The sequence below is a fragment of the Ananas comosus genome, linkage group 20 (assembly GCF_001540865.1).
Source record: "Ananas comosus cultivar F153 linkage group 20, ASM154086v1, whole genome shotgun sequence".
NCBI lineage: Eukaryota > Viridiplantae > Streptophyta > Magnoliopsida > Poales > Bromeliaceae > Ananas > Ananas comosus.
The window spans coordinates 8,269,243-8,294,099 of record NC_033640.1 but is presented as its reverse complement, the minus strand read 5'-3'; the positions used below and the strand labels follow the sequence as shown (position 1 = coordinate 8,294,099).

At 37.1% G+C, this 24,857-nt stretch overlaps 3 protein-coding genes across 4 annotated transcripts; 1 reads left to right on the top strand and 2 right to left on the bottom strand.

Annotated features, from left to right (window-relative positions):
* On the bottom strand, positions 2,894 to 6,838 carry LOC109725583 (putative leucine-rich repeat receptor-like serine/threonine-protein kinase At2g24130; the record flags this gene model as incomplete). Its single annotated transcript, XM_020254823.1, has 3 exons — positions 2,894 to 3,464; positions 3,753 to 4,247; positions 4,672 to 6,838. Coding segments are annotated over 3 exons (3,078 nt in total), but the record flags the coding sequence as incomplete, so codon positions are not given.
* LOC109725650 (probable folate-biopterin transporter 6) lies at positions 10,135 to 15,436 on the top strand. The gene is made up of 5 exons (XM_020254916.1): positions 10,135 to 10,943; positions 12,009 to 12,268; positions 13,383 to 13,481; positions 14,272 to 14,442; positions 14,550 to 15,436. The coding sequence occupies exons 1-5, from the start codon at positions 10,508 to 10,510 to the stop codon at positions 15,135 to 15,137; spliced, it is 1,554 nt and encodes a 517-aa protein (XP_020110505.1). The 5' UTR covers positions 10,135 to 10,507; the 3' UTR covers positions 15,138 to 15,436.
* Positions 14,939 to 24,641, bottom strand: LOC109725649 (eukaryotic translation initiation factor-like). 2 transcript variants are annotated; one of them, XM_020254915.1, is made up of 10 exons: positions 24,289 to 24,641; positions 23,241 to 23,312; positions 22,251 to 22,346; positions 21,747 to 21,968; positions 19,742 to 19,839; positions 19,407 to 19,494; positions 18,957 to 19,307; positions 17,772 to 18,014; positions 16,047 to 17,030; positions 14,939 to 15,065 (listed from the first exon to the last, which is right to left on the bottom strand). In XM_020254915.1, the coding sequence occupies exons 1-9, from the start codon at positions 24,466 to 24,468 to the stop codon at positions 16,050 to 16,052; spliced, it is 2,331 nt and encodes a 776-aa protein (XP_020110504.1). In that variant the 5' UTR covers positions 24,469 to 24,641; the 3' UTR covers positions 14,939 to 15,065; positions 16,047 to 16,049. The 2 variants fall into 2 exon arrangements, with proteins under 2 accessions (XP_020110504.1, XP_020110503.1); XM_020254914.1 differs by lacking the exon at positions 14,939 to 15,065 and having other exon boundaries at positions 15,731 to 17,030.

Genomic DNA, 24,857 nt, shown 5'->3' with positions numbered 1-24,857 from the left:
CCTTGCTTGTCCCTTCTTCCATGCTCGGTCCCCACTTCTTCCTTTTTGTTATCCACCCCGCTTTTCTTGTTTACTTTGTCTAATCGGTAGGTATAGAGTTCTTTATTTTGGGTTTTCTTTCTTGTATTTTTTCGGCTCTTTCAGGAGGCCCTAACTGTCTCCATCATGTACGCTTAGTTCATTTTGCTTAATGAATGAAGCAGGTAGCTTGCTACTTATTTCTCAAAAAAAAAAGAAGAAATAACGTTGCTTATCTAAAAGCTTAATCTGTCAGAAAATTATAGTTTTTTTAAAATATTTATATTCAACACTTTTTCTCATGTCTAGGGTTAAAAACTTTTTAGGTGAGATTTGAACTCAACACTTATTGTTTTGATACTATCTTAAAGAATATTAAATAACCATACTTTTCTAAAAGTTAAAACTATCAGCAAATGATATTTTTTTAATATTTTATATTTTAGCTGTTAAAAATATTTGTGGCCATCCTTGTTACATCTACATCTAAGAATCCCCTGTGGATTTAATGGGTTAGGCACAAACCAGTGTTCCATCTCTTTTATTGTAGGGCAATTTTAATTGGTGATCATGAGTAGGATGAGATAATGCTTGTGGTTTACATGATAAGACTTTTTTTTAAATTTTTTTTCCTCTTTTTCCTTGAAAGCTTTACTCCACTTCATGAAGCCACAAACATCATAGGATTAGAGTTTTAATCTCTTGAAAAGCTACATACACTTTAATAAGCTGGGATTGGAAGAAGAAAATGCTATTATATTGCCTAGAGCATAGAGGGTTAGGAGCAAGAAACTTATAGGGCAATCATTTGAAGATCCATAAATGCTTGGAGATATCTTAATAATTAATTTATTTTAGAGTAAATTATACGTTTGGTCCTTATGAGGCGAGTGATCGATGTTTTGATCCTCAAATATAATTTTTGATTTGAACTTTGTGAATTATTGTAATCAATCTCACAATGTAATTTTGTTGGTTAAATATTAATAAATTGTTGATGTAGAAGTAATGTAGAGCTATTGCGATTGATGATGTAATAATAATTAAAATATTATATCACTTCTATATCAATAATTTTCAAAATTAAGCCAATTAAATTGGATTGTAGGATTTGAGTGCAATAATTCGGAAAGCTCATGCTAGAAATTATTGCAATAAATTAAAGTTTAAGAACCGAAACACGCTATTTATTGATTAAGGATCAAAAGTGTAATTTATCCTTTCTTTAATATTAGAAATATAATTTGATTTTCAGAAAAAAAAAATAGGAATGAATAAAGTCTTGTGTACAATGTTTCTAATGTTGCTCAAAGTTTTACGCCAAGACAAACTTCTTAAGGAGTATAAGAGCCCATTCTTTGAATCTCTGTGCACAAAAAAATTTTGTGTATGGGACGCGCCCAACACTCTTATGATGTTGGATGTATTTGATCGAGCCATCAAAATGAAGATATATTCGGCCAGATATGAGTAGCGGTATTGTTTTGTATACAAAATTTTTCTGTGCACGGAGTTGCACCCAATGTGCGTTCTGTATAATAATCTCCGGTTGTTGATAACATATGTAACATACCATCAATCCTTTTTACACATCTTTGAGCATGAACCTAGTACACTATAACGGGTCATTTAAAATAGTAGTTTGATAGTTAAAAAACTATTTGGTTGGTGGAAAAGAAATAAAAATTTTTTTGAATTATTCTCAACTGTGTGTGTATATATATATATATATATATATATATATATATATATATATATATATGTATGTATTAATTGCATCTTAATAACACAATAGTTTCTTTGCTTTTTGCTACCAACTCAATGTATTCTTCTAGGAGCCAAATGAAACAAAACACACTTTTAACATAAACTCCACTTGCATCTTTAATAATTTATTTGCTAGACTTATCTAAAAAATGTAAAGAAACCTTTCTAGGTCAACCTTTTGAGGCCCTTTTCTTGTATGTGGTCCATAACAAAAAGTTTAAATTTAATTTTGTTTATTAATTTTTTTAAAAAAAATCTTTGAAATTAATCTTGTGCATTTATCTGTGTATATAGCGTAGTTGTACAAATTACATTTGACCCCATTTTTTGTACTTGAGCCTTGAAGTACAGCTAATCATGCATGGATTCTTGTTTTGTTGAATTAATTTCTTTTGTAAATAGGATGAATATTTTTCGCCACAGCTTCTTACATTGCCATTTCCACATTTTCTTTTAATTGATTGAGATAATTTCTGTAGCTTCTGGGATTACATTGTAAAATTCAATTAAGGCTTGTATAATTTGGTAATGTGGCGACTAAATTAAGCATCTATCTTATCCTTTGAAAGGTCAAAAAGTTTTAAAGTGTTTCTAATTTTTTTTTTCTCTAATACTATAAAATAATGATGACAAAATCATCACCGGAGAAACTCCTCCGGTGGCGATTGCTGCAGTAATTTAATTTCATGTGACAAGAAGAAAAAAGATCAAAAGTATTTCGAAAATTTTGGGCCTTTTAAAACATAAAAATAAGTGTTTTTAGCTATCACATAATTATCAAAATAGTCCTAATTATAATTAACCAGCAAAATTTTGGGCAATAATGATGTGAACCTTAAGCTCTAAAATGGAATATTAGTTACATACTAAAATATCACTAAAGCAACCCAATCCCTTAAAATATTACAATTTTCTTCGGATGAAACGTTTTTATGTTGTTTTTAAGAATAATTGCAAGCGAAAACAATTTCTTACAATGAGCAAGAGTCGTACCTTTTGTAATATAAATGTACGTGTCCCAGATCCTATAGATTTGTTATGAATAGTACATGTTGATATTTCAGAAATTAGCTAGATAGATACAATATGAATCAATCTAAATGAATACCAATGACAATGAAAATCCTCATCATCTACTAAATTTTCCATTCATTTAAGATTTGTACATTGCATGCAACATTTGTTTGCGATATATATAAACAATTAGTTAGACTGTCTTTCTGTGGGAACGTTTCAATGCAAATTACGTTCCGCTAAACCGTTTCAATCATCGTCAAATCTAGAAGAAGACAAGCCCAAGGAGGAGGCGAAAGTCGCTGTCGTATCGCCGGAGAGGTACCGCTTAAGGCGGTCCAAGTCGTCCGCGGTGTTCATCATGGTCGGCCGGGTGGACGGGCTCTCCTGAGTGCAAAGCAGGCCGAGCTCGAGTAGCTCGCCGATTGCGACCTCCCACATCCTTCTGACCTCCGATGTCTCGCCCCGTACCATCGCCACCAACGTGGGATCCACCACCGCCTCCGCCCGACCTCGGTGGTGGTGGCTACTCACCCAGCTGTGTAGGTTCAATCCGCCTTCGAACATCTCGTCGGTCGGCCTTTTCTTCGTCACCACCTCCAGTACCATCACGCCGAAGCTGTACACATCACCCTTCGTCGAAAGGTTCGACCCGTACCCGTACTCTGAAAATTGACGAACAAAAAGTAAATATGAATGAACAAAATTCATCACATGAACATTTGTTGAGAATAGTTCGAACGTGCATTTTTGTTTCAACGATAGCAATCGTGACTTTGACAAACAGAAAATCTAGAGCATATGATAATAATTAAAAAATAAAATGATGCTATGCTCTAGGACCTTAAAGCTTTTTCTTTAGTTCTTTTCTATTTTTTTTTTTAAATGTGGAGGAAACATGTATTTAGAGATCATATTAAGCAACAATTAATTAAAGCCATATATATAAATACCTGGTGCAATGTATCCAACGGACCCACAAAGCATGTTAGCAGTGGAAGCCCCCACATTCTCCCCTATAGTTGCAACATTATTATTATTGTTATTATTTCCTCCTCCACTAACATTGCTATTGCCCATCACCAACCTTGAGATCCCGAAATCCGATACGACGGCCGTCAAGTCGTCGTTGAGAAGTACGTTGCTCGGCTTAAGATCGCAGTGTATCACCTTCACCGGCGAGTGGTGGTGCAAGTACGCCATCCCTTCAGCAACGTCGCTGCATATACTCACCCTTTCAATCAGGCCTAATTCAGGGTTTGAGTCTAATGAGTTATTATTATTATTGTTATTGTAAAGCCGATTCTCGAGGCTCCCGTTCGCCATAAATGGAAGGACCAACGCCTTAAAATCCGGTAGGCTACATGCCGTAATGATCCTCATGAGGTTTCGGTGTCGAATTCGCTTTAGTACTTGACATTCTCTATTGAAACTCTTTGTAGAGTTACCTGCATAAGTCACAAGTTCAATATTCGAGATAAATTTAGAGTGATTGAAACTTTCTTATATTCCATAAAACATTCATAAATTTGAATAGAAATAGAAACAATATGCTTAGTAAAGCCAAAAACATATTTATGAAAAAACATACGAAAGTAAAACTTATTATATTATTTGCTAACAAAATTTTTATTTTAGAGTGAAATGGTTAAAGAAGATGAGAATACTACTACCTTGAGAAATTAATGGATAAAAACGAATAGTTTGTCTAAACCTTGTAGTTAATGGAATGATATATTTTAGTATATTGCTTTTTAGTATGTAGTCAATTTCGTAAATATTTATGCACTAGATCTCATTTATGAACTCATGAATCAACATTGAATTTAAAAAAAAAATCGGAGAAATAATATTGTGACTATATATGATTACCTGTTTGGAGGTGCAACACCTTCACTGCCACAATGGATCCATCTCTTAACACGCCGCGATAAACCCGCCCGTAGCTACCCGATCCGATAAGCCTTCCTTGGCTGAACTCTTCGGTCGCCTCAACAAGTTCTCTATATGTTATTCGCGGGTACTTCAATCTCATAACGGGTGAAGAGGAGCCCCGGAACATCTCCACTTTGATAGTGATGATCCTTTCTTTGAATTTTCGAATAACAACGAAGCATGATGTTGTCAACATGATGGCTAAAACCGCTGCACCGACAATAATCGCGATCAAGAACTTTCGAGTGTGCAAGAACCTTCTTTGTACGCCGCAAGATTGACCCGAAAGCGGCCCGCAGAGGTGCGGGTTTCCTATGTAAGATAGGTTACTGAATGAAGAGAAGATGCCACCAACAGGAATATACCCACTAAAGTCATTGTATGAGAGATTAAGAGAAGTGAGATTGGTACATGTGTTAAGGCTCAAAGGGATCTCCCCAGATAATAAATTGAACGAAAGATCGAGGGCCTCGAGGTTTCTGAGCTCACCAAATGAATCAGGCACCTTCCCTTGAAGCGAATTATGCGAGAAATTGATCAACTTTAGCTCCTTACATGATGATAGTTGAGGGATAATCACACCACTTAGGTTGTTTGAAGAGAGATCAATCTCTTCCACCTGTTCCATTTTGCTGAGCCCAAATGGCAAGGGCCCAACAAGTTGGTTGTGTGATAAATTGAGGGATATTTTCACAATCCCTGATACTTCCTCAGGTATACTACCTGTTAGTCTATTGTAAGATAGGTCCAGTATGTTCAAGCTCAAGCACTTTCCGAGACTAGTTGGTATGGCACCTGATAGCTGATTCTTCTGCAGATGAACTTCCACGAGCCGACCACGATCTCCGATAGTGCTCGGCATCTCCCCCGACAGCATGTTCTCCGACAAGTCTAGTAGACCAATCGCGCTTATGTTTCCGATTTCCGAAGGAATCGTGCCACTCAACGAGTTGTTCGACAAGATTAGCCGCTCTAGATTCGCAAGTTGGCCTAGCCCGATTGGAATCGTCCCGTTCAAAAGGTTGCTCGACAAATTCAACAGCGTGAGGTTCGAAACATCGCTGATGTCGGCGGGGATCGGCCCTGATACCATGTTATCTTCTAGGTTGATGTGATTTAAGCTTCGCGTGAGCTGACCCATAGCTCCGTGAGGGAGTACCCCTCCGAGGCCTAGCCGGGCCATCTCGATCTCAATCAAACTTGAGCAGTTGGCGAGAGCTCGGAAAAATGGCCCAAGATCAGTGTTGTTGTTGTGGCTTGAGAAGTGGTTGTCTGATAAGTGAAGGTATTTAAGAACAGTCATGTTTGCTATGATCTCACTAGGCAACTCATCTGAAAGGTGGTTATTCTCAACATCCAGATTGTGCAAGTATACTGAATTTGAGAGCCACAAAGGAAGCTTCCCTGTCAAGTTGTTCATGTATAGATCAAGAGAGACCAATACAGTGAGATTGATCGCGTTATCCGCCGGGATGTCACCGGAGAGAGAGTTGTTCGAGAGGTCGATAACACCCAACTTGGTGCAGTTGCAAAGTATGCTAGCCGGAATTGGACCGGTTAAGTTGTTGCTCGAGAGTTCGAGAAATCTAAGGTTAGCGAGAAAGGAGAGGGAGTGAGGGATAGGACCATGAAGTTGGTTTCCTAAGAGATTGAGGAAAACGAGGTGACGGAGGTTGGAGAGCTCGGCGGGGATGGGGCCGGTTAGGAGGTTATCGGAGAGGTCGAGCTCGTTGAGTGCGGTGAGGTTGGAGAGCTCGGCGGGGATGGGGCCCGTTAGGAGGTTATCGGAGAGGTTGAGCTCACGGAGTGCGGTGAGGTTGGCAAGGGACGGGGAGAGGCGGCCGCCGCCAGGGACGAGGAGGCCGCCGAGCTGCAGACGGACGACGTGGAGGCGCCAGCGGTCACAGACGACTCCGACGAAATCGCAAACTAAGGTCGACACATTCCAATTGGAGAGGAGGGATTGAGATTGAAGTGGAAGGGAGCTCTTGAAAGACAGAAGAGAGGATTTTTCTTGGAAAATTGACCGGCGGTGGCCATGATCACCGAGGAAGTGATTTCCGGCGGCGGCAAAAAGAGTGTTGTGGTGGTGGTGGTGGTGGTGGAGGAGGAGGAGGAGGAGGGAGGTGTGCTTCACCCTCATGATACTAACTACCATTGTTGTAGTTAGGGAGACCAAGGTGGTAATGTAGCTAAGGCTAGCTAGATAGCTATTGGTTTGTACTTCGCACATATTGTTGCCTCCTATCTTTTCTCCACTCGTCCACTAACTAAATGACTTGACTTTGTCACATACTAAATGGATAGAGTATGTGACTTGACTTTGTCACATACTCTATTTAATTTAAAGTTTATATTTCAAACCAATCAAATATTTCAAATTCAAACGTGTAAAATATAAATATTAAAAATATTATTTTCTGATAATTTAAGTTTTGACGAAAAATGATCATTCCATAATATTGAATATAAATACTAAAAGTATCATTCTCTGACAATTTAAATAAGAGAGAGAGAGATTGAATATAAATACTGGAAGTATCATTCTCTGACAATTTAAATGAGAGAGAGAGAGATTGAATATAAATACTGGAAGTATTATTCTCAGACAATTTAAATGAGAGAGAGAGAGAGATTGAATATAAATACTGGAAGTATCATTCTCAGACAATTTAAATGAGAGAGAGAGAGAGAGAGAGAGAGAGAGAGAGAGAGAGGATATCATGGTTGGGTAGTGGAAAATCATGAGGGAATGTGATGAATTGATGTGTGGGGTTTAATGATAGGGGATGGAGCAATTGGAGTTTTTTTTTTTTTTTTGAGAGAAGGTACAATTGGAGATAATTTAATCATCACAAGTGGTTTTCCAAGGTGGGTATGATTGGGGCTATACTTTTGATCCTTTGGTGGAAGCATTTTAAGTGGATATATATTCACTCCAGGAATTGAGGCAGTGCTCCTCCTATGAAGAAGCAACTGTTGAAAAGGATGGACAAGAATGATTGTGTTTCTGAGCAAAAATGGTTTTTCTAAAATTGTTGGGGAAATGTAATGGAATGATTTGTGGAGGATGTTGTTTGATTTGAGTAACTAAGGGCGTGTTTGGTTTGAAGTCGCAACCAGAATTGGAATCGGAATCGGAATGACTCATTATCTAATTCTATTTGGTTCGTTACCTGAATCGGAATCGAAATAAATTATTTCTATTGTCGGTGCTTGGTTCAGGTAGATATAAAAAACATAATCAAATTAATATGCGAACTTCATCTTTATAATATATTAATTTAAATTCAAATTAAAATTAAATATTAAAAATTTACATCAAAATTTTAAAATAATGTCAAAATTTTATATATTTTTTTAAAAAAGTAAACTTTGAAGTTGAGTGGATAATTCAAAATTTAAAACTAAATTTTGATCTATTCAAATTCAAACTTAAAATTACAATTTAAATTTTAATTTGAATCCATAAATTTAATTTAANAATTAAAATTTAAAATTATAAATTTAATTTCTAAATTTAAACTCATATTTTAATTAAAAAAGTTGAAAAAATAAATTTAATCCGAATAAATATCCATTCTGTCCGGATTCAACTTCTAATCCAACATCCTAGGCCGAATTGGAAAAAGAGGTGATTGGGAGATTCCCATTCCGCTCGGGAACCGGAATCTGAATGAGACTCCCGCATACCAAACATCCACAAACGGATTCACCTATTCCGATTCCGATTCCATGGTAAAAAAGAAGCGAACCAAACACACCCTAAATGTTATGTAACCACAAATGATCAATATCATTTTTTTTTTTGAAATCCTTATAAAAGTTTTGATATATAATAGTCAGTAAAACCAGCAATTAATACAATTTTAGAGCTTAGACCATGTACATCAATCAATTAATAAATTTTTTTTTGCGACTAATGAATAGAAAATTCTTTGATTTGGAGGTGTTTTACTTGCAAATTTGGATAGATGACACCATCAACTTGTTTCTTTATGATTCCAAAATTTTGATGTATTACTTTAGGGGATCAAATTGTCCAAACAATTTCATATACATTCGGTGGAGATCAAGCTCACTCAGAATTGATGTTATTACAATATTATTCAAAAAATTGATCCCATAGAAAACATACCTGTAACTATATCCTTGTTGAGTTAAATTGTTGTGTATTAATAAATCAAAGTTTTTTAAAATATGTATGGATAGTTCCCTAACTATTATCGTATTGCCGGTTGGTCCTTGTACTTAACAATATACTCCTTAAGTTTTCAAATCCGTGGTGTTGTTACTGTTGTAGGTATTTAATTACAATGTTGCCTTTTGTGTTATCTGTGTGTTGCAAATCCACGTGGCATCTCGATCTACATGCATAGTCCGATTACAACCCTTCATATATTATAGTGTCAACACATCAGCAATATAGTATAAGACATCCATTAAGAGTTCCAAAGCATTTCTATTTTTAAACATATTGTACCTTTATTTAACTCCAAAACCCTCGCACGAAATTACTCCTTTATTAAGTAATTATTTTATTTCGTTTACGAATTATTGATTTTAGTTGCATTAAAGCAAATAATTTGTTAGGCGCAAAGATGTAAGCGTAACGCATATCAAAGTTCAATAACTATAGCATTTAGAAGGAAAATACAACGAACAAGTTGCATTAAAGTTAGGGTTTCGCGAAGTTCCAGTAGTTCTTCTGCTTTCAGGATAAATTCCCTGCTTGCGAGATGTGAAAAAGATAATCAGACGTATTTTGTAGCTCTCTTCCTTAGATGTGAAAATTGCCGCCGAAAATAGCATAGGCCCGATAAAGCCCAAAATACGAAGAAGTAATTGGGCCCTTCAAACGGCCCACGAAATGACAATGTAGGAAGCCCATCTAAAGATGGGCCTAATTTATTGTACTTAATTAATTTAATTGCATTATTAATTCAGTTACGGAACTAAGACTCGACGAAGAGACGTTTAATAAATGCACCCAACCCCCTCAATTAACGTTGCTTTCCCTAGAGGGAAATGCTTTGCTTCACAATATAAAGTACCATAAAAAAATATTGGAGAGGTTTTTAGTAAAATTGTGTGTGTGTGAGATATTTTGATCTCCATGCATATACGCTAGTAATTAAACAAAAAAAAAAATTCTACATATAAAAAACAAGTATTTATCATGACAATAATTTTATTTAGAAATAACAGTATTTAATTAAAAAATTTTCTTCTTGCATGCAATATATATATATATATATATAGATATATAAGTATAAATTTTTTATTGTATGACCTTTAAGTTCACCGCTTAAAATAATAATGCATTGTAAATTTGATGATCGTATAATGCAGGTTATTTCCATGCTGACTGTAAAATCTCTCGAATCCTAAAACAGTGATGAACGGTAAATTTAGTGGTCTCCGTACCATCGTGAGATCTCCCACTGTATCGTTCAGCAAATTTATTCAACTCACGAATCTTAAAATAGTGACTAATCGCTATAGTAAATCTACCGATATTCCCACCATACAGAACGTCCCAACAATCTTTTCTTGTTCACTGTAGTTAATACAGTAGGGTAAGAGTTTAATAATTGATACCCGAAATTCCAAGTTAAAAGCAGGGGTAGGCATAGCATGCAGTACTACTACTACTCTTCTCCCAAATGTCAAAGTCAACCTTCCTTTTTCTTCTTCATTCATTCAATCATTCATTCCACACCTCCCCCCCTTCTCTCTCCTTCTCCATTTCCATAGAAGAGCTACTGCACAAATGAAGCCCCAGCAACAAGATCCTCCTCCTCGTCCTCCATCATCATCAACATCAACATCAGCATCAGCATCGGCATCGGCATCGGCATCGGCATCAATATCATCATCTGTATTTACGACGAGTGCGGTGGCGTCGGTGGTGGCGTCGGCGTGGGGGGGGTGGTGGGGATGGGTGGGGATGCTGGGGAGGGAGCTGGGGGGCAGCTTCGTGTTCGGGGTGGTGGCGGTGTACGGGGCCAGCCAGGGGGCCGGGGGGTCGCTCTTCCGGGTGGCGTCGGACTACTACTGGAAGGACGTGCAGCGGCAGCAGCCGTCGGTGGTGCAGCTCTTCACGGGCTGCTACTATGTCCCCTGGCTGCTCAAGCCCCTCTGGGGCCTGCTCACCGACCTCGTCCCCGTCGCCGGCTATCGCCGCAGGCCCTACTTCGTCCTCGCTGGTGAGAAAAAAAAAAAAAAAAAAAAAAAAGGAATTCTAAGAACCGATATTTTAATAGGTAAAAATGTATAATACATGTTTATTTGAACTATAAGACTATTATGATTCGACCTTGATTTTAGTACAAGTAGNTCTGGGGCCTGCTCACCGACCTCGTCCCCGTCGCCGGCTATCGCCGCAGGCCCTACTTCGTCCTCGCTGGTGAGAAAAAAAAAAAAAAAAAAAAAAAAACATTTGCTATCTGGTTTTGACTAGTTGCCTTGTTTCTATTTTACTATCCAGTCTATAATTTTTGGGATTTGAATGATAATAGCCCCCTCGGCCTTTAAAGAATGAAATTGATCAAAAAATAGATCTAATCGTAGAAAGCTTAATAGCATCAAGTGTTTTGTGCTATTAAAAGTATCCTAGTCAGACTCTTTTATTAGAGCAATGCTAAGAACCGATATTTTAATAGGTAAAAATGTATAATACATGTTTATTTGAACTATAAGACTATTATGATTCGACCTTGATTTTAGTACAAGTAGTTTGATAGGTATTTGGGTATACAAATTAAGCTAATTTTTTATTTTAACAAATTTTTAGTTATGTAAATTGTATACAATATATTAACTACGCTCGTAAATATAAATAATGTATTCGAATTTTGAAGCTAAAACTCATGTGGTATAATATTGTATTAAAAGAAAGAGGGAGATAAAAAATTAATGCAAAGAGTTGGACCTTGGATTATCATATTGCAAGATTATAATTGCCTTTTGGTTATAGGCCTAGCATCGGCCGTTATGGGTAGATTTTTAAGAAAGAATATTTTTCTAAATACATTTTTTTATGTTGCTTTTGAATATATTTTAATTGATTAGATTAAATATTTTACAAAAATTAATATTTTTTTTACCTAATTGATCACTAATTATTAACGAAATTTTTGCCCCTATGCATACATTTTTATCAAAACCTTTATAAAAGAAAATTAATAGTAAATTGCTACAAAAGCATAGGAAAAAAAAAAAAGATAGTAAACTGAAAATGCACTATGTTAAATTGTGTGTCGGACCTACAGGTGTGCTGACGACGGGGTCGTCGCTGATCGTGGCGGGAAGCACAGGGCTGGCGGCGTGGGCGGCGCTCGTGTGCTTCGTGTCGTTCGCGGCGGCGGTGGCGATAGCGGACGTGACGATCGACGCCTGCATAGCCCGCAACAGCATCGAGCGGCCCGCCCTCGCCCCAGACATCCAGACTCTCAGCGGCTTCGTCTCCGCCCTCGGCGGCCTCGTCGGGTACTCCCTCAGCGGCGTCCTCGTCCACCGCCTCGGCTCCCAGGTCTCTCTCTCTCTCTCTCTCTCTCTCTCTACTATATGATGATGATTCACTAGCTAGAAAATTTTGGAGTGTTTGGATTTAACCTAGAAATTGAGAATAAAAAGTGATTGGTTGTCTCATCTGATCTCTCTCTCTCTCTCTTTTTATTATTATATATATATATAGTTACTCTCTACTAAGATGATTCTCTGGGTAGAGAATGATTGGCTCTTACTCTAGAAGCAAAAGCAGCATTGGATGGCAAAAAGTGCTTGTCCTGTCTGGCTGTCTTCAGTCTGACAAGTGGTTAGATTTTGATGGCTTAAAAAACTTTTTACTTTTTATGCAGTACAGAAAGTTGCTGAGCCAACTTTAATGAGAAGATGATTATGGGGTAATTCTGTTTGATATTACTTTTATTATTATTTTTAATTTTGTAACCAAGTAGTATTTGGCAATCAGGAAATTAAAAAAAAAACTGCAAATTTACTGAAGCATGAAAGCCTAAAAGCAAAAGCAACATCAACAAACAATAAATAAATGGTTTTTTGGTTTAACTTTTGAAATAGAAATAGCTTTCTCATTCTGAGAATTAATAGCCGGATGTTTGATAAATAAAAAATATGAAGTTTTTTTCGATGGCAGAAGGCTGAGCTTTTAAATAAAAGCTTTATTTTGAATCTTTCACGTCTTGTATAGTAGAGAGTTTATAGCAGCAAGTTGTTGAAGTTCTAAAATAATTTTGATAAAATAAATATTAGTGTCTGCTTGGTCTTGTTGTATTTTCTTTTTCCGCTACAGTTATTTATAATAGAGCAATAGCATTTATAATAGAGCAATGGCAGATCAAACGTATTCTTAGCGAAATTTCAAATTGCTCTACTCAAACGATACTTTTGTGAAATCTCAAATCTAGCAAAGTACTACTCCCAAACTCTAGCTATCTATAAGCCATAGTGAGCACCTAAAAATCAGAGGCCATAATTTAAAGCTTCTACAAGTTGATGTTTGAGTGAGCAGTGAAAAACATCCACACTTTCATCATATTTCAATCTTGGTTTTGCAATTATTTCCAAGAGCTTTTATAATTAATTTAGTGTAGTTGTAAAAATTTTAGTGGATTAATTTACTTCAGGGAGCACTGGGGGTTATTGCCTTGCCTGGTCTGCTGTTGATTTTGCTGGGGTTTGTCATAAATGAGCAGAGAACATATCAATCAGCAGAGAAGCAAAAGGTATGAGAAATACTTGCAATTTTACTAAAATCATTAGTCTAATTATCTACTAAATTACGCGAAACAACTGCTGTTTTATATTTATACTTAACACTCTCCATTACGTCTGGACTCGCACTAATAATTTTCTACTCAAGAAGCCTGGTGGGACGCGAACTTTCTACTCTACTTTTATGTTAAATTGTATGGAATAACTATTATTCTCCAAAAACTTTAGGTTAGTAAAGATCAGTATTTTTAAAAGTTATATTGAATATTAAGCAGAGAGGTATCAACATATATTTATTTATTTTGAAGTACCTTCCTGGCATATCTACAAATTTAGGAAATATTACATGAGATTAACAAATTGTTTATATATATGTATTGTATGTATGTATAAATCAAGGATTTAAGTGCCGTGGCACGGAGTCGTGCCGGAAACTTGCCGGCACGGTACGGTACAGCGCGTGCCGAGCCGTGCCGATGCATGACGGTCAAAAAAATTCTTGTGTGCCGACATGTAATAGTATAAAATATTTATTTTTTTAAACAACAAACTATTATAACTATTTGTTATGTTTTTTTATCGTATCTTTTGAATTTTATTGAGAAAATTACTTCCTAATTTAAAGAATAGAGGGTTTCGAGCTGTGCCATCGGCACAGGGTCTGTATCGTGCCGGTATCTTGTTGGCACGGTACGACACGGTGGATACGGCCCGTGCCGACGGGCGCTTAAAACCTTGGTATAAATCCTTTGTTTGCTTTGTGTGATTGAACGGCTAATTTAAGTTGGTTATTATGTGCAGGTGTGGGAGAAGTTGAGGGTGGCAATGAGAGGGATGGGGAAGACAATAAAGTATCCTGTTGTATGGAGACCTTCTTTGTTCATGTACTTATCTTTGGCCCTCAGCATCAGCATCACTGAAGGGCAATTTTACTGGTATACTGACCAAAAAGCTGGCCCTGCATTTTCACAGGTAAACATACAAATACCTCTCAATGTAAAAAATTGTTATCATGCAGCATCATTCCATGAAAATGATAGCATTACATCCATAAATAATGTCGATTTCATTATCCGCAGGAATTCGTCGGAATAATCTTCGCGATCGGTGCAATGGCATCCATGATAGGGGTCCTAATCTACCACAAGCTATTGAGAGACTTGCCCTTCAGAAACCTTCTCTTCCATGCTCAGCTCCTCTACGGCGCGTCCGGTATGCTCGATCTCGTATTCGTTCTCCGATGGAACCTCTTTCTCGGGATACCAGACTACTTCTTCGTCGTGCTAGAAGAGTGCTGCTCGAAAATCATAATGAAGATAAGATGGATACCGATGATCGTTCTTAGCTCGAAGTTGTGCCCGCTGGGAATTGAAGGCACCTTCTTCGCGCTCCTCATGTGCATCGACAGCCTCGGCTTACTGACGGCTAAAACGGGGGGAGGAATTGTTCTCCACGCGCTTAACGTCACGAGAACTGATTTCGAAAATTTGTGGCTTGCGGTGTTGATTAGAAACTTGTTGAGGCTTTCGAGTTTGGGCTTGATTTTCCTCGTGCCGAGAGCGAGTCAAGCTGATGTATTGCTTCCTCCTGATATACTGAAGGCATATGGTAGAAATCAAGAGGAGAGTTTGCAGCTCACAAAATTTAATGATATGGAAGATGTATGAAAGGAATACAAGAGCAAGATAGTGTGACACACCAAAGTAAAATCAGTGACAAGATTTATTAAGTTTCTTTTTTTTTTTTTTTTTGGATGATGAATGAAAGGAATACAAGCACAGGGAAAAATAGTGTGACACAGCAGAAAAGTCAGTAACAGGATGTATAAGATTTTTCTTTTTTTTATTTTTTCTGTACTTAAAATGTCACAATACATACATTTTGATTCATTTATACATGGATTTTTGATTCCTATGCATAATGTAAGTGAGATACATAAATCGAACTCCTTTCGTTTTTATCACAATGTTTGTTGTTTCTTTTTTTGACATTGCAAATATAAACACTAATATTTGAAAACAACACAAACAACACGGTACTATAAAATTCCAAAGCATCCAAACAGGCCCTAAGTATAAAATCTCACATACTGTTTTAGAATTTTTCCTCAAATTGGAAAAGGGGTAGCTATGTAGCAATTAGATATCTTAGGAAGCCCTCCTACTAATAAGATTCATGGATGGATAAAACAAAAAATCATCGCTAATTTCACAAATTATCTAAAAATAATCCAATACACCAAACAATGGCTACAACTCCATAAAGAATTAACTAATGCAAGTATCATTGAAGTATTAATAGTGAATTAAGAAAAACACATTGCAAAGAATACTACACTGCACCAACAGCATTCACTTTCGCTACACCAAAAGCACACAAAAAATTAAGCCACAGCTCAAGAGCAAAATCCATGGCTCTTTTTGCTTCCTACACCGTAAAACAACAATAGACTCGCGCAAATAAAAAGATGTACACCTCGTAAATTTGAGAAGTGAACCATCCTATCATTTTCCGGCTTCAGATATACTCTAAAAGAGTAGCAAGTAGAGGTAGAAATAAAACCTAAAACAACTTACTACTCAAAAAGCAAGAAGGTTCTTGCAAGCCTCGAGCTCAGTCGACTGCGAGCTCATTATGACCAGACCTGATGGGTTTGCTTCGATACTTTTCACAACGGCATCAAAAATTGCTTCTCTGAATCTTTCATCCTCCACTTTCTTCAGAATCTCTTCCACTACCTTGAAGCTCAAGCCACCCGCTAGAATCAACTTCCCCATGACCTCCCCAAAGTAAACTGGTGCTTTCGGCAAGTCAATACCGATATCATCCAGCATCGACCCGTAGAGCAAGCACCCGGTGCCCAAGTCTCTCGGCTCGAGCACGTTTTTAGCGAAAAGAAACTGCAGAAGCCCGACGAGAGGATCGATGCAGGCCGAGCCCTTGTCGAGAGCGAGATTGATAGCTTCTTTAACTACCTCAGGGTGGCGTTCTGGGCTGTTCAGCTCTTCCACGCATTGCAACGCTTCTTCGAGAATTCGAATGTGGAAATACTCCTCGAGAAGTGCAACGGTCTTCTTGTGTAGCTCATCAGGGTCTTGTTTTGGAGCAACTAGTGGCTTTTCACTGGGCGGGGTCACTGTAGATACTGTATTAAGAGATTTCAATGGCACAGTATTTTGCGGTGGCAAGTTGAGAGCGCCTGAAAGCAATGCGCTGGTCTTGCCACTTGTTGAACCCCCACTGCCTTTGGGAAGGAGCTTATTTAATGAGGGATTCTGGAAAACTGATGCATTATTTCCTTTTGTCATTGACTTGGAGCGCGGGACTTCCCAGTTATCAGTGTCTAAGCCCGGCATTCCGGGCATCCTTCTTGTACGGGGCATTCCGGGCATCATACCTCCCGTTCCAGGTCCGTTCATAGGAAAAGGCCCTGTGGGAGAGAGTGGCCCGCCTAAAGCACTTGCACTGCGAGCAGCTCTCATGTTCGCAGTCGCGCCAGGCCGTAACCCTAGGTTTTTCTCCGCTTCAGTGTGGATTTCGGTGATGGTCTTAGCCTTGACCTGCAATTTAAAATTTGAAGCAGCTCAAATCTTTAAATTAAACAAGACTATATATGTGAAAAGATGATTTTACAGGGTATGTATCTGACTATTCTATATATATATATATATATATATAGAGTTGAGCTAGAATACTATCGGTAGTAAACGAGCCGTTTTATTACCGATTTGTTTTCGATGACAACGCTTCCAAATTGACGATCGGTTCCGTTATATATATAGTAGGGCTACTATACTCTTATGAGTATAAAATCCTTCATACTCATAAGTTGTTTTCGATGATGGAGCTTCCGAATCGACGATATACTTTGTTAAATATGATTTAGAGTATTTGAAACTTATAAAAAATAAATTTCCTAATTTTTTGAAATCATAATAAAGTCCATCAAGCGGGCATAAAACGAACAGTCAAAATTGATATAGATATATACCCCTAGAAAGTGTACTTTCTCAGAAATATACCCTAATCTTGAGTTGGGACATAATCCAATTCCTCTGGGGAAGTATTGTATAAAAACAAGTTTTTAAAGAGGAATACATTTTGTAAATATTAGGGTACATTTGCAACCAATTATTTATTTAAGGTCATAGAGGAAAATTTATATTTTACAGGGCTATATATGCAAATAGATGATCTTGCAGGTGTTTTTATGCTAGTGTCTCTAAAATACAAGCCAAATGGGATTCAACGAGCTGTCTTGCCTAAAAACACGAAAGAACACAGATTGAAGAGAGATTTACCTCTTCACGTCGAGGGACCCACATGTTTGCACGCAGATCGAGGACATCACGCACCATGAACCTCAGCCGCGGCACTAGCTGGGGGTTTGTCATTAGCTCCTTCAGCCGGTTAAAGTAGAAGTCATTGACCAACCAAGCTTTGGGGCTTTCATCCAACTGCTTGCCAATAGTGTTAAAGAATTGACAGATTGCTTCGACATTTTCCTCAGCAGGGCATGTCTTGCCATCAGGTCCTAGTAGTTCCTGTTTGCAGCAAAAATATGTATATTACTGCTCATTAAGTAACAATTCTTCTCAAATTGAGAAAAAACTTGCAAACACAAATCAATATGGGCTTCCCACATAACAGAGAAAAGTTCAAAGGTCTCAAGAAAATAATTCTATAAGACCACTTAACATTGCTAACGTCAGGCTCCGTCGCTTATACCACAAGTGAAAGGGAAAATGTAAAGACTACCTGGAAAACAGCCCACACAAGACGTACTATATACATGCAAATGGCATCTTATATCTACGAAAGAATTATTCCACTATTCATCGATAAGCATAGCATGTGATTTGTTAGACTAACAAAAGTAGCCGAGGGATCAGCCAATGTTCTTTTTTCATAGAGTTTTTCTGATATTTTGTCATGCTTAAAGTGAGTCTCAAGATTCGAGCTAAGACAAAATCATCTGTTTATCCATCTACTCTAGTATATAATCCTTGCTTAACTTGGAGCTTCATCCAATTCATCGTGAAATGTTGCTACTATATTATAAAAACTTATTAAGAAGAGGCATTTCAAAAGTACAAAGGTATATATGTATGATCTTTCTGTTACACTTCCTTTTTTTATGTATTATGAAGCTCAAATTCAAGGCAATGGAATGCATCAATAGTGGACCTGACTTATAAACGGTTGAGTTGAAAACTCATCTTAGGAAAATAATAAAGTGTAAAAAAATTATTATGATTTTTTTTTTGTTGTAACTGAACAACCATAAATGTATGGATTTTTAAGCAATCAGTTGTCCATTAGTGAAGTTTATTCATAGAACTTGAGTTTCAAAAAAAAAAACACAAAAGGGTAAATACACAAGGCCTAATAGATTAGGCCTTAGAGGGCATGCATGAAAATTCAAAATTTCAATGATATATGTGAAACAATAGAATTCAAATATCTCTATTCTCAATGGTACAAACCTGAACGATGTGATGAACTATCTTCTCCGGCACCATTTTTTGCTTTAGGAGCTCTCCAATAAGGCGGATGTTTCCGAGGGTACGCAGCTTCACCAGTCTTTCCTTATCCCTCCGTTCCATTTCTTGATCCGGGCCAGTCAATTTTCTAACCTCGGCTCTCAGATTACCAGCGCCTTCAAATGCCTCTTGACAATTATTTAAGAGTATGCGTTTGAATGTTATCTCTTTCCTGCCAGCCTCTTCAGCAGGGAATGATGGGAGCTTCTCATTGAGATCTGAGCATAGCTGAGCATACATTGGACAAAAGGTTGGTTCGAAAACTGCTTTCTCAAATATGAGAGTGATGACCCCCTGCAATATTAGTACATTAAAGTTAGATAATAAGCTAGGGAACTGCATACAGATATGAAATGGATACGGACAAATTGGAAAAGAAAGTAATTTTTGAACCTTCAGAATATCAGATGTTGTGATTCCTGAATCAATAAGTTGGCCTTTTAGAACATCAAATTTCTCCGGTGTTAATTTGTTTAGTATGCTGTATATAAAAAAAAAAAAAAAAAATGAAACCAATGCATCATTAGTAAGAATAACTCGACTCAACAGATAACTGTATATTACATTTTTCCTAATCAAAGAAAAGAAGAAAAGGTAAAGGTCACACTGAAAAAAGGGACATAAAAATAACTAGAAGTGAAATTTCTCGCAAATTTGAATACTATCAGTTCATTTTAGAAGTTCTTCTAGTTATTTCCTAGCAGACGACTAAAATTCAGATATATTACCCCTTAACTGTTTTCAACACCCTCTCTTTCTCAGAGTCGTTGCCTCTTCGTGCAGACCATGGAACTTCAGCCTTTATTAAAGCAGGAGTAGGTCCAACCTGATACATCAGAAAAACAGCAACAAGTATCAGAATCGATGATAAGCAGAACAAAAGAAACAAAAACCATACAAAATTTGCTAAGAATTTTCATATGACTTCAATCACAACCCTAGTTAGTTAATTCGCGAATAAATCGCGAATTATTCGCGAATTATTGAAAATCCGAATTAAACGGTCCGTTTACGAATTTTTTTCAAAGAAAGAGAATTATTCGCGAATTTTTTGGCTAGCCGAATAATTCGCGAATTATTCCCGAATTATTGAAAATATGAATAAAAAATTTATAATCTTTATTTTTAAATATAAATTATCTCATATTTTATATCTTATATTTTATATTTTATACCGAATCCGTTTTTTAAGCCGAATTTTTCAACGAATTTAAAAATTAGAAAACAAATTTTATGCGTATTATATCTGTACCGAATTTTTGCCGAATCCGAATTAACTAACTATGATCATAACTAGTCGCTCTAGATGATTAATACAGTTTAAAGAGATATTCTGGTTGTGGGAATTCTAGAAGTCAATGCAAGAATCACACCCTATGCAAGATCAGTAACTTCTATTAAACCTTGATGCGGGTACTCCTCAAAATCCATAATTATAACAAAGCGACCTTCGATATTAAGATGTTCTTTAGGAAAGGGCCCAAGTCCAATACACTGCCCAAGAAGTCACAAATTGATACCTGATTTGCCCTACTTGCAAAAGTGAGGTCAAAATCAACAGCATAAAAGAAAACGACTACAGGAATGAAAAAGTATGTAGGCATTAGCTTGCAAAAGCTCCATTTCACAAATCAAGCCACATAGAAAACCAGACTAAACACTATAAACAAAGTCACAGCCTCCTAGGAATACTGCCTTAGTGGTTTTCTAATTTCCAAATAATAATAGGAGTTTAGCTCATCACATTCATACATCATTATAGGTATATGAAATCTTTGTAAAGAGAAAATGTTCTTCGGCAGCCAACAGTGTTAGTCATTTGAATAATTGCTACAAAGTTTAAGAAAACTAACCAATTTCATGTATCCATTGCTATTTCTATTGTTTTTCACAAGAATAGTTCCATCAGCATTTTCTTGTCTGTTCTTTCTAAAAGCAATGCCCATTTTCTTATCCACAACCCATATCCATCTCAATGTAAGTCGTGATTAACAGAATTGCCAACAAATACCTCAATAGAATGGGAGCTATTTACTTCTCATATATTATTCTGAACATTGAATTAATTGCTCAAGATGAAAGATGCATCTTTAGAATGCGAAGCACAGCATTAAAATTACATGCCCTTAAGAGTTGGAAGAATATCCATATAAATCCGAATCATCTCACCATGATTGATAAAACAGGAAGTAATCTGATATCTTACATAGTTACGCCCATAAGTGTAAGGTTTATTTCCTTAAAAAATAGAATACTTGGTATGGGTTGCTTCAAAGAAGGTTTTCGTATTTCTTAATATATAGCTGGGCAAATAACAAACCTTTAGGTTTATGAAGTTAGATGAAGTAAACAAGGGCAGTAAAATTGGGATAGGCAGCGAAAGAGAACATATAAGAAAACAAAAAGTGAACTTTAAGTCAAACATGAAAATCATATATCTTAAATAAACTGCACTGCAATGATCGATATTAGTATAAACAATTAATTAAAATAATTTTGCTTTTCAAATAACCTATGAAGTCACCTTTCCTGCTTCACTGTAGCTAAAGAAGAAATGTATTAACATGTTTGAAATTACGCAGCACAAATAAAATGATAAGATAAGAAATCAAAAGATAAGGAAGCAATTGAATCCACAGAATACTCTGATAAAAAACAAGGTTAATTATTTCGAGATAAAGAGTAAGAAAATAACTAAATCTTCAAAAGACATATTGGACTAGTTAAAATTACCCCTTGGTTGGAAGAAACTTGCACTCTTGAAGAAGACTGGGAGTTCAACTGATCATGCCTATTAAATTGTTCCTGCTGTGTAGAGTTGGATCCATAAGATACTTTATTTTCACGGATTGTATCCCAAGATTTTTCTTCTCCATAAGAAGACACTTGTCCTGACCGACCACGCCAATCACGATTATCTGGCTCGGAGTAGCGAGTGTGTGATTGATTTAGAGACTTCAAAGGTGAGGGAAAAAAAGAAATATCAGAAAGGAGATCAATTTTAGATATAACAAATGAAAAAGGACAAAACAAGATTTTTTTTAAAATTTTTTGATAAGTTAAACTCACAGAAAGTAACCTACACAGACGCACATTAAGAATGGATAGCAGCTGAATATGTAGAAGCATTGGATGATGTAATAGTTAAATTTAACTTAATAACACTATGAGTGTGATAATTATACTTAAAGATGAAAATGATTCAAAATTTTGAAAAGCTAAGACTAAAGATTATACATTTGAATCAGTACGACCCCAAGTTTGATCTTCAACATTAAATTCTTCCGCAATTTCCTGCTTGATTTTCAAGATATCTTCGGATATATGAACAACCTGCCATGTAGAACAATCAACAAGTAAATAGAAGCAGTAGCAAAGTTGTTTGAATAAGAACTCTCAACAAAAGCCCCATCATGTGATAACAATGTCTGCTCAAAGCATGATAAATTATATGGCTGCAAGCATGACTATCATAAAAACTTTTATGCTTGAGTGAACAGAGACACCGTAATCATGTTGATTGCCACCATAAAAGCATCAGAGCAGTAGGAAGGGAAATGGTCATTTCCCAGAGGATGTGTATTTACAAATCATTGTGAAGATTACGTCAATTACTCTAATATGAATATTCATAACTTTTCTTCATTCTATAACCTTTTTCTACTGAACCAAAATAAAATCTAAATCTTATCTAAATTTCTAGACGAGTTCAATGTTAATTCTTTTGACGAGTTTGTGAAGAAAAAAGAGGCACTTCGGGCTCCAAGCACACTGACAATCTCTTTTTCAGATAGCATTAGTTGTGTTAGAACAATTAAATTTGAAAATTCAGAGCGAACATTGTTTTTCTTTGAGTTATTATACTTAACAACTGCATCGCCCCTCTTTTCTTTTCACCTTCTCATTCATCTCTCTTTTTTTCTCCTCTCTCTTCTCATAATGATAACAAGATCAAGAATAACCATGTTCACGGGACTACATCTGACGGCACATGGAGTATTTGAAGTGTCAATGTTCAATCATCACTCTTCTTTACTCCTATTCTAATCTATTATTTCTAGTGCTTACCCTGTTAAATTTCACAGCTACTATGATTGAGGTATATGTTTACTAGGAAGCAATGGCAACACAATGGAACTTTTCAACCAAAGAGAATACTCAAAGAGATAAGACAACAAGCCTTAAGGCTATTTCAGATAACTTGTTAGCATAGAGAAATTGGCATACCTTGCGCAATTGTAAAAGTAAGTCCCTTGTATAACGAATGCAATCACGAGCCTCAAAACGTGAATCTCCGACCTACAACAAGACTTGGCGAGTCTTAGAAAGCTAAAAGATGTTGGAATTTGCGAACGTAAAAAGGAGAGGAGCCTAAATCAAAACTACAACTACAAAATAGAGTGCGCAGCATGTAAAATGAAGCACCCAATTGATATTCATGCTCAAACATACAACTTCAAAAGTAGACTTTAGCGGTATTTTGCACTCACACTTTATCTTGAGAAGGAAAGCATACTACAGTCGCTGAAGATGAATTTGTGCATCTTATGAATATTTTGATATGCCATCTCATGCCTATATCCAAAAACAGCATTTTTCTTTTTTAACCCCCGATTATTACAAAGGACCTGTTTGGTATTAAGGGTCATCTGATGCTATTAGACAAAACGGACTTAAGGCGAAAGTAAATGAAAATATGTTTCTACATTTTCTAATAGTATTGCATAAAATATGTGGTAATCGACTCATTGCAATACGCGCAACATAATATTATGCACGGAAACTAACTACCACAAATCCCAAACGAGACCACAAAATAATCAATCATTTCACAAGATAGATTCGCTAATTGATTATGATAGATTCACTCGTTTACTCATTCCAAAGCATAAAGAATCTAAGAAACACTAAGATGGCACTCAGAACCACTTCCTACTAAACACAGCCAATATACAATCACAATCAGAATACAAGAAGTGATCAAAAAGCTATATTATCACCTTATTGGCTCCATTAAACAGAAAAAGAAGGAAAATGTTGGCCCAAAATCCACCAAATGGACGAAAACTCATCAAGATCCCAAACCATGACAATTCCGTGCTACTTCACAGAAAATAAACCGGATACCCGATCAGCAAAACACCTAAACCCCCCTCCCCCCCGCCCCCCCTAAAACCCTAATTCCCTAACCAAATCAAACCGGGACACGATCTCCATGAAGGTTAAAGTAACAAGGAGCCCTAGATCGGGGGGATCGCGGGGGCACGGCGCTCACCTTAAGGGCGGCGGCGTGGGGGCGGAGGAAGGGGAGGTCGCCGGCGCCGGCGCCGGCACCGGCGGCGGCGAAGGCGGAGGAAACGAAGTGAGGGGCGAGGATTCTAACGCCGCGGTTTCCGCCGCCGCCGCCGCCGCCGCCGCCGGGCCTCAAGCTGATCACCGTCGTATCCGACTGCATAACTCGATCAGATCCGTCCGTTCGGGGGCCGCCGTGATGCGCGTAACCTCGACCGTTCAATCCGGCCGCGGAACACGGGAACAGGGCACTTAGAGCGAGCGCGCGCGCTCTCTCTCTCTCTCTCTCTCTCTCTCTCTCTCTCTCTCACTACGCAGATGAGGGAGAAGAGCAAAACGAAGGAGAAGGGATTTGGGATTGTTAGGGCCGTGCAGGGGTATTTTGGGGATTTCACAAGGGTTTAATAATAATAATAATAATAATAATAATAATATAAAACGGTGGGCCAGTTGCGTCGGTTCAATTGAATCCTCACGTGTTGTGATTTGTGTGAACAACGTGAGAGATCTACAGGTCGGTAAAATTGAGTGAAAATGTACGGAGCCCCCCCT